Genomic DNA, 10,817 nt, shown 5'->3' on the forward strand with positions numbered 1-10,817 from the left:
AAAAAAAAAAAAAAAAAAGGAAAGATCATTTTGTATTTATACATACAAAATAGTTAGGATAGATATACAGCTACTTTTGCTTAAATTAAATGAGAAGAAAGAGGTGTACTAATAGTGTTTGGACAGGGTATGCTGTCTGCTTCTTGTACTATGGATAACCACTAAGAAGATAACAATGTACAATGTATTGATTATCGAAACTGTCCTATTATTCAGCTTTGAAACTGTTTCATTCATATTTGTCTCTCAATAAAATTAAAATTAAAAAAAAGAAAACAGTTACAAACTCAGGGTCTTAAAGATCCCACCTCCATGTTTTTCTAGAAGTTTTCTAGTTGTATTTTAATTTTTTAATTAAATTGGGCTGTGAGGAATTGAAAAAAATAAAATTAAAATAAAAATCAACCTTGAAAATAAAAAAAAGAAAGAAACAGGGACAAATTCAGCCCTAGGTGAAGGGGACTGGGAGGTCTGTGCCTCAGGGTGGGCAGAGACACAGACACTCAAAGATTCAAGGTCAGTGACATAGAGGACAACAGATAATCCTGGGATGACTGGGAGGGCGGAGATGACCCAGACTAAGAAGGATCTTGTCCTGAGATGTTGTTTAATCTTAGTGGTTTTAGTTTAGTCTTAGTGGAAGGGAGAAGACAACCAATTCTTAGTTAAAGAGGAAACCTCTAAGGAGTGATACCAATCATCCCAAGTCTACATTTCTCCCTTAGGGGGCTTGCAGAGCTAGCCTTTGTGAATGTGTGGTCCCGAGCAAAGGTCAGCCAGGAAGCCGGGGTGTGGAGGCTGCATGAGAAGGAGGAGGACGAGTCATGAGTCGCCTCGCCTCTCTCGCCTCTGCTAGAGCTGCTGCTGCTGCCGCCACCGCCACCGCCACCGCCACCCAAGCGCTAACCGGCAGAATGCAACAGTGGACGCCTGCAGTCACAGGAGGCTCTGAAGGAGCAGTCAGTGGGTTTATGGTAAACAGAGTGCAGGGTACGAAAGGGAAGGGGTGAAGGTGTTTCCTGGTTAGTGTATGGAGGCCGAGAAGGGCTTGCCGAATTTCCAGGTCAGGCACCAGCGCAGAAGCGGTTTAAAGGGGGATTGTTGGGCCTCGGAGCACGGAGTTGCCTACAACACCTCTGAAGTGGAGACTGGACGTGCCGCTGCTGAGATCCTCACGTCCCCAGACACGTCTCCTCTGCATGCATCTTTCTTCTTCCTCAGAGTGCCACCAGCTCAGCAGAACGCCACTGTACCTGCCTAGACTGAGGCGAGAAAGCCTCGCAGGACTCACTGCTCCCAAGTCTAGGTCACGTTGCGTCCCTGGTGTACCATAAGACTTCCTACGTTATTACTGTGGACCAGCTGGCACCCCTGTGGAGGTCACTACAGACATCACTGGGGATGAAATGCAGGCATCACCGGAAATATCATGTGGAGATCGCTGTGAACTGGACTCTGGGCACCACATGGACGGGCTGCAGACATCACTGCGGGCAAACTGTGGGTAAGAGGTAGACGTTACTGTGGGTGAGCTGTGGGCCTCGCCATGGGCATCGCCCCAGACAAGGTGTGACGTCACAAGGCGTGTCCTTGTAGACATCCCCGTGGACATCACGGTGGGCCTCCCTGGACATCACTGTGGATGTCTTTTACAAAGAGGAGTAGCAGTGAGGTTCTGGTTCTGGTACCAGACTTTGTTTCAGTCCTGGTTCTGATGCGTCTCAGCTCAGGAACTCAGGGCAGTTTCAAAATAAAAATGTCTCTGTGCCTCAGTTGCTACAGGGTAAAGCCTCAGAACAGTGCATAGACGGCTCCCAACCAAGTGCAGTACGCCCCCTTCCGGCGGGCCAGTGGTCCCGCTCTACCAGCTCCAAAGAAGCCGGGTGCCAGGTGGGCTCCTCCCCTACACAACGCCTCTGCAGGAATGGGAGGTGTGGGGGGTGACGACACACACAAAGGGGATAGGCTCCTTCTATGTGGTCCTGTGGGGGACAGATTGGCCAGCAGAGGGAAGAGGGACTTCAGTGACCCCACAATAGTGAGGAAAGACAGGGGACAATGCAGGACTGCAGAACCGGAAGCCCCAGGGGTGCCACCTCCCTTGGCTTTAGTTAAATACCTGTATCTGGCCCTGCTTTGAACCCAGCGGAGAGGCCTTGTAGAGTCTCTCCACCCCTTCCCGGAAAGCACGTGGCCCGCCCCGTTGGGCTGACCCTGCAGGCTCCAAGTATCAGTTCAGCACACAACGTGTTTCACCAAGAGTGCGCCAGGCCCTGGCGGGGCTGGAGAGATGAACTTGAAGCTTTCCTTCTAGAGTCACTTCCTCATCTGAACTGTCTACCTTAGAAGAGACAGGGAGAGCCCTGGGCAGGTGCTGCACGCCAGTTCTGTAAACCAACAGCGTAGACCCGCCCACTCCTGGCAGCCACGGGACACCGTGTAGGGTCCACGCATGTGCGGTCACCTTTGTGCTAAGACTGATACTGGACTGTACCACTCAGCCGCACCCCCAGGCCCGCTGCAAGTCTTTCTGGACTTCCTCCCGGAGTCTTCTACGAATGGCCAGAGGCAGAGGGACTTGTCCACTGTCCTCTGTCCACAGGCCACACAAGGAAGGGGTGCTCACCACCTGCTGCCCCAGAAAGTATGCACCACAGGAGCTAGACCACTGCCTTGCAAGCCCGGAGCTTGTGTTTATTAGAAAAGAAGAATACACACAAAATTCACAGATGGAATGATGTCCATGGGGAAAATTTCAAAAATTAACAACAAAAAAAAAATCTGGAACTGATAAGCAATTATAGTAGGTCAACAAGATAAAAAGTTAATATATAAAAATTAGATCACATACCTTTCTCCTCCCAAAAGATTAATTCAAAATATATCATACACTTACATGTAAAATACAGACTAGACACTTTTTAAGAGGAATTTTGTCACCTTCACTTTGCTTGTGAGTGTTTAGAAATAACGTGAAAGGAAACTCAATAAAAGAAGAATTAATTATTTGGGCTTTTTTAGAATGAAAAATGGTTGCTCAGTGGAACACACTGTTCAAAGGTTGGAAAGGAGCCACAGCCTAGAAGAAAATATTTGTAAATCACATACCTATTGAAGTAGTTGCGTATTTAAAATACACAAAGAACCCTTAAAACTCTTTTTGTTTTTTACAGGGTCTCACTATGCAGTTCAGACTCACAGTGATCCTCCTGTCTCAGCCTCCCCGGTGCTGGGATGACAAACATGCTACACCGTGCCCGGGGGTGGCATGGCGCACCTGGGATTCTAGGGCCAGCACAGCATGCGGTACTGGGGATTGAACCCGGGTCCTTGCACTTGCCAGGCAGACACTTAGACTGCCAAGCTACCTCCCCAGCCCATAACCCTTAAAACTCTTAAAACTCAACAGTGAGGGCACAAACACTGAATTAAAAATTAGTCTAAAAAATCTGAAGAGGCAGCACTCTACATATGGAAAAATAAGCGTGTGAAGAGACCCTTAACATCACTTGTCATTGGGCAGAGGCAAAAGAAATCAAAATAATAGCACAAACCTGCTTAAAGGGCCAAAATCCAGAAACCTCTGACAATCCCAAACGCTGACAAAGATGCAGCATAAAAGGAAAGCTTCGTCGGTGCAGAGGGGACATGGGGCGGCCTGGCTCCTAGAAGCAGGGCCGCATGGTCAAGCAACCAAACTCCTCATGATTTCCCCAATTAATTTGAAAACTTATGTCCACACAAAAACCTGCATTCCAACACACAAAGCAGCTTCTTCATCTTCAAAACCCAATGCCCTTCAGTAGGGGGAAAGTAACCCGCGCTACACCTAGGATGGAATATTGTTTAGTGGGTTTTTTTTTTTAATTTCAGTGATCTAGCAAGCCATGCAAAATACCCAAAGACTCTTAATTGGATGTTGCCAAATGAAATAAACCAAAGTTAAAAAAAAAAAAAGCTACATACTGTGTGGTTCCAATTATATGGCATTATAGAAAAGGCAAAAGATATGGAAATGCAGAAGGCAGCTCCAGCTGCCGGGACTTCAGGGCAGGTAGGAGGATGGCTAGGTACATTGTAGAGGATTTCTAAGGCAGTATGAAGCCTCTACATGATACCATGTGCGGTTGTCAAAACTCACAGAATTTATAACATGAACAGTGAGTTTCCGTGCATGCAGAGGTCTCGGCATCACCTCACACAAGCACGGCCCTGGGCTCAATCCCTAGCAGCACACAAAAAGATCCTGCAGGAGATGTCAGGAAATCCCAGCGTGGAAAGCCAAAAGGCCCAGAGAATCCAGCTGCTACCGATGGATGGAACACCCTGGGTGAAGGGAGGGGGCAGTAGCTCTGGCAGTGAGTGGCATCTGCGCCAACCACTGACAGGAACTGCACAAGCACTGTGTTTGCTGGTCAAGTGGTTTCCCCTCAGCATGCATTTAGCACATCTGAAATTGCTATGCTGGAAATGAGCAGTTCAGCGGACAGAGGGCAGGGGCGGGAGTCAGCTTGCTTTCTGCCAGAAAAGACTAAGCGAAGGGGAGGAAACTTGGGCTCATTGGGTGGACACACCACATCATGGAGGCCGTCTGCTTTGCTCTGTCTTGATTTAAACATAATCTCACCCCACAAACACCTTCGCAGTATCATCTAGAAGTGGCCCTGTGGCCCGGCCCAGCTGGCACATATGTGAGGAAGATGGGGGTCTGAGGTACACAGGGAGGAGGATGCAGGCGCAGTGTGGTTTCCTGTGAGGAAAGCAGGTACCAGGGGCAGCTGCAGAGCGAAGGCAGGCCAGCCCAGAGGCGCCCAGCGCGGGCCACTGGCAGCACACACGCATCCAGGCAAAGTCGGCCTCTGGGACCTTGGTGTGATAACAAGCTGTCACTCAAAAACTATCTTCTGACCACAGAGCTATTTGTTTTCATCCACTAATGAGAAGCCCTGGCAACAGAAAGCACAGACGGCAGCCCTGGAGAATGGATCAATTTCATAAGAAAGCCCTCACGGAGAGCTGCCCAGGCGGAGGCAGCTGCTCCCAAGGTCAGCAGACGGCATGGCCGCAGCTGGCAAGGCAGCTCCCCGAGGCCCAGGGCAGGACAGGAGCAGCTGGTGGGATCCATCCAGCCCTTCATGGACACCTTCTGGGTGTCCATCGTCTGCAGAGAGACCTGCGGCTTAGTGGGTACAGCAGATGGGTAAGAAGCAGAAGCAGCCACCTTGCCAGCCCCAGCAGCCCCAGTGACCTGTGAAGGAAGGCACGGGCCACCTTGGCCTGGCCTCCTTGCTGCTCGGTCTCCTCCATGAAGTGTGCTTGCAGGAGAGTTGCATTACAGGCTGCAAAGTCTGGAAGTCTCTGCTCAGAAATCCATCTGATGCTCTGGGCTCCAGCTCAGAACTGTCTGTGAAGTCACCTCTCTGTCCCTTTTTCACTTTGATGCAACAAAGCCTGCTTCCTCTAGGGCTCAGGGAAGCACTGGCTTTTTCGATGACGTGCACTACATACGGCATCTCATGCTTGTCTCGATGACCAAGCCTTGCTGTTTAAAAATATCCCCAAGATATGGGAGCTTTTTTTTGATGTCATTGTTGTCCTGGAGGGTGTGGAACACACGGGTGTCACCAACATCCAGTTATGGAGTAGGGGTTGTCCAGGAGGCACAGGGGTGGCCGTGCAGGGCTCATGATGATGGTGTCAAAACCATGCAGGCTTCTTCCCTGATCACCCGACCCACACCACGGCCAGGATCCCCGGACACACGGGCACCAAGCTGACCGCACGGACCGTGCCAGCCTAGCCCTGACCAGCACAGTGGTCACCCCCAGGGTTGTCCGTGCTGTGCAGGCAGCTATAATACTTCACTGAGCTCAGGCAGCTGTCAAAATCTTGGAACAGAATTAGGTGCTATCAAATAAAAAAGTAAAATAGCAATCTCCTCCTCTGGGGAGCAAACCATTCTCCTAGTTTTTATTTTTTTTTATTTATTTATATATTTATTTATATATTTATTTATTTATTTACTTACTTATTTATTTTTGGCGGAACCGGGGATTGAACTCAGATCCTTGCATTTGCCAGTCAAGCACTTATCCTACTGAGCCATCTCCCTGGCCCTTTTTTTTTTTCTGGGTTTTATTTTTATAATTTTGCTAATTATATGCCCATCCTCAAGCAGTAGAGTTTGGTTTTATTTTCTTCTGAACTTTATAAAAATGGGACTAAATTATATACATTTGTCCTTTTAATGTTTTGCTCAATACTGTACAAGATGTGACCAAAAATATACCTCAAATATTTAAATCTTTTAAAATGTATTACAGTACAAACACACTTTCTTTGATCTCAAAATCCTCCCCTTCATTTCGAACTTACTTATCCCATCACTGTTGTCACTTTCTTTTGTCTTTTTTCTTTCTTTTTTTTTTTAAAGGTAGGATTTTTTTTTTTTTTTTTTTTTTGTATCAGAGATCAAACTCAGGACCTTGTACTTGCTAGGCAGGCACTTACGCCACTGAGCTAACTCCCCGGCCCTTATGTTGCCACTTTCTGAAACAGCCCTGGAAGCCCTCTTTCCTGAGCATCTAGGGTTGCACTGCTGTGGCTGTCTTGATGTGCCGAGGCCCTGGGATAGAGCCCCACCTCTGCCCATCCCTCCATGCCACCCTAGTGACTGCCTCTAAAGTAGTCCAGGTTCCTCATGGGAAATGGACTCACAACCCTTGTGCCTGCCTACTTTGAGGCTGCCCTTCCCTCCGCCCCATACACAGCAGTAGCTGTGGTCATGGTCTTCCAGTGGTGAGGGGGGCTTGCATTAGAGGACTTGCCTGTGCTTCCCTTCTGCTATCTAAAAGTCTGTGTTAGGGCAGCCAACATAGCTCAGTGGACTAAACACCTGCTTAGGTAAGCGCAGGGGCTGGAGTTCGATCCCAGGCACCACATGCTGCGCTGGCCCCACTGCTGGGTACTCTGAGCCACTGACCGAGTCGGGGCATGGTGCCACATCCCTATATCCCAGTGCTGGAGAGGCTGAAAACAAGTTTGAGCTATGTAGTAAGACCTTGCACACACAAAATAAATAAAAGTCTGTGTTTCATCCTGTGTCAGTCATTGTGCTCAGAGTTGTAGCAGTCAATAAAAGTCACCATGAAGTGTAAGAACGACTCAGCCAAGGAGAATTCAAGTCAACACCAAGGGCAAAGGCTAGGGGACCCACAGGGCCCAAGCAGGGCACTGCCAACCCCTGGCGCTGCCGTGTTCCCTCGAGGCTCCTCCTGTTTGTGGAGAAGTGCAGCCACTTAGGAGCCTCTATTTCATCTGCCATGTCGCCTTGAACTATTGACCTTCTGTCCTGCATCTGCCTTGGACCCAGGTGATTGCGGACTGAAACCTCCATGAACCATGAACTAAGTGAACCTTTCCCCTTTCACTCTGGCTATTGGGTATTTTGTCTCAACAATGAGAAAAAAGTAACTAAGACATCTGGGTCTTGCTACTTGGGTCTTGCTAAATTGCCCAGAGTGGCCTCCAACTTGTGACCCTCCGATTCAGACTCCAGAACAGTTGGGACTGTAGTCATTTACTACCACGTGCCACCCATTCCCAGCCTGCGTGTCATGTTTTCTTACTATTAGCGTATGTTTGTAGTATGTAATTTCTACATTCATCTTAGGGAGCGGGCACACCCACTTAACAGATCTGGATTTTCTTTTTACTCCCTTTCCCTCATCCACCACCACCAGGTCCTCTTCCCATTTACAAAGATCTGCAGTATTGTCCCATTTCCTGTTGTCAGTCCTATATTGTGTTTTTAAATTATTTCTAGTTTGGGTTTTTCAAATAAGTTATGCCACATTTAACCCCCTGCACCTGTTTTCATTTAGCATCCATTTTCCTACATACAAATGACTTAAGTTTGTACTTCTTTATGGCTGTGTAGCATTCCACTGTGTGTAAATATCACACTTTCTTTATCCATTCATCTGTCATTGGATATGTGGGCTGCCTCCAAGATTTAGCTACTGTGAACTGTGCGCAAACACAAGTACTGCAACGTGATGTCTTTAACTCTTTGGGAAGATAACTAGAAGGAGGATAGCTGGGTCACATGGAAGTTCTGGTTTTCTTTTTGTTGAGGCATCTCCATACTGATTTCCAGAGCAGTTGTCCCAATTTACTTTCCTACCAACGCTGTAGAAGTCCCCTTCCTACCCACCCCTAATCTCCCCAGCATATGCTATTGTTTGTTGTTTTATGATAACCATTGTGCTTTGCTCTCTTAAATAACCTTTCTGGAACAGTTTATTAATTAGCCCCCCTGGAGCTAATTAATTTTTAGACATAAGGTAGGGCCTAGGTAGAAGCAAGTCTTTGATATACAAACTAACCTGCACAGAGCCCTGCAACCCCCCTCCAGCCATACACACAGGAGACAAAATTATTACTTGTCATCACTGAGGGCCTTCCAGGAAACGGGGTTCATTCTGAACACCATCTTTACCCAAACTTGACAGTGGGTGGTGAGCATTTGCCATCTCCTCCTTCTTCCCCCTTCTTATTTTCAGCATCTACATAATTATCCTACTGAACAAGAACCATGTAATTTATTTAATCTGTTTCATACTGTTGGCCACAATCAATAAAAAATTCATCATTTGCAATATTTCATTATCATAAATGGCTCTTTGATTAAACCCTCATGCATATACTTTGAAACATAGCCATAGTTTCTCCTGAATAATGCATTTCCAGAGAGGGAATATCTAAAGAGATAGTGACAAAAGCTTTTGATATGTATTTGGTCCAATGTGACTGCCAAATTGCTTTCATATAGGTATCAATTTCCACTTCTCCAGAGGAGGAGCGTGTCACTGGCTAGTCATCCTTTTCATACTCGTCAACCAACAGGTGAAAAAATTAGCAACTCATTATCATGATTAATAATGTTTTGGGCCCCCTACAGGGGATTAAACATCCTGCAATGATTGGTTTTTTAAGTCAATCACTTCTTATTCTGGAGTTATACTTTGTAAGTGAAAAATTATAATGAGCCAACAGAAAATACTGATGCAACATAACTAACTTGAGCTAGGAGCGCCAAATGACTGCACTTTGAATTGCTACTGGGGGAAGCACTCCAACTGCTCAATCTGCCAAAAGTCAATAAGATCAATATTGTCCAGGCAGACAAATCCGGACAAAGCAGTAAGTGAGCAAGAATTTTTTATTAAATAAATATGTGCAAAATTAATTAATTAATCATGCATCAGTAACATCTTCTGATGCATACAGCAGTGTGGTAATTCTGTAATAGCATCGTTCCAAGAAATCCAGCACTTGCTGGTGTCTAAAAGTTGATAAGTTTATTTATCTCATTGTCTTGACTTTGCTATACTGTGAGTAATTTTACAGATCACTAATTTCAACGCCACATCAATGCCACCGTCTCCAAGCAGTCTGAAGTTGCTACATTCTTCCAATTAATTAACCAACAAATTTAATTTCACACTACAGAGCTTTGGAATAGCTACTGTTTACTGAAATTACCATTGCAAATAAAGAAGCTGAATGTTTAAAGAACCAATGTTTAGTATTGTCAATTAAGTCTGGGCTGAATGTTAATAAATATAACACAGTATGGGAAACCATCTGCCGCTCTCCAGCAGTACGAGGGAAATGGCCACAGCAGCCAGCCCGGGAGAGCTTGTTGATGTGACTCTGCACCGCCAGGCCCCAGGGCTCCCGAGCAGCCTCAGAAGCAGTGGCTCACTTGGGGGGACCTCGCGCTACTCTAAAAGAGAAAAAAAGTCACCTAGCTTAGTTCAGTTTCTTGAATTTGCAGAAATATGACAACCATCATTTTGCAGACGGCCTTGCCCTGGGCTTCTTGGGATCTTTCTGGCCTCTACACCAGGACAGACACACATGTTACATGTGAGCAGAGAGCGCCCATGCACCTTTCTATGACCGTGTCGTATGTGTCTTGGTTAATGGCAACATGGTCTTTAAGTTGCCACTTCGACTCACTGCAGTCAATTCACTTTACGGTTCTCCTAGCATTGCTGTTTTAATTGCTTGCTAATGCGATGCCTGTTAGTCACAGAGCATGCAGATTTTTCTTGGTTTGGTGTTATTTTCCTAAAACAAATTCCCAGCCATTGAAACAGCAAAGTAAATGAGGATTAATGTGCTTATGGCCCTGTGTTTCTCACTGGAATATGCACCACATATTCCATATATTCCAGTCCTGCATGTCCCTGCTGGACACCCTGCTGTTTGTTTCTTTGGCTATAAAGACAGCTGTACTACAGAGGGCTTTGGCTTTGTTCTAGCTTGTTTATCTTTCATCTCTGTGCTGCTCCTACGTTGCTCTCCCACCCTGGGGTTGCCATGACACCTACTGCTCTCTTCCATGGTGGCTAGGATCCCAGGTAAGAGGAAGGAGCTCTGAAGGGAATGGGAATGCTGGGAATGTTGGGAATTCTGGGAATGCTGAGAATACTGGAATACTGGGAATGCTGGGTGATGTTGAAGTCTCTACATTTCTTCTTGTTACGTCCAGGAAGCCTAATCTCTGTGGATGTCTGTTCTCAAGAAGGTCTCTATAGCAAGAGTGCCCCTCCTGTTGGTGGTCAGAAGATGTGTGTACATGAGTGTGCATAGGCCTATGAGCGTGTTGTGTACATCTGTGCATGTGTGTACGTGTGCATGCATGTGTGTACACAGTATGCATGTGTGCCTGCATGCACATATTGTATTGCACACAGTACCTCCGTGTGCACACACTCATGGGGCTGCGTGTGAACGTGCAGCTTCAG

The 10,817-nt window shown here is 46.6% G+C and overlaps 1 protein-coding gene across 1 annotated transcript in view; it reads left to right on the top strand.

Annotated features, from left to right (window-relative positions):
- The window catches only part of LOC105742072 (N-alpha-acetyltransferase 11-like), a 13,019-nt gene extending 12,113 nt beyond the window's left edge, over positions 1–906 (top strand). The window contains exon 3 of the mRNA XM_012514563.2: positions 857–906. Within this exon, the coding sequence (XP_012370017.2) occupies positions 857–906 (50 nt within the window). The remainder of the gene's footprint in view (positions 1–856) is intronic.
- The last annotated feature ends 9,911 nt before the right edge of the window (positions 907–10,817 follow it).

The sequence above is a fragment of the Octodon degus genome, unplaced genomic scaffold (genome assembly GCF_000260255.1).
Source record: "Octodon degus isolate 3935 unplaced genomic scaffold, OctDeg1.0 scaffold00035, whole genome shotgun sequence".
Taxonomy (NCBI): Eukaryota; Metazoa; Chordata; class Mammalia; order Rodentia; family Octodontidae; genus Octodon; species Octodon degus.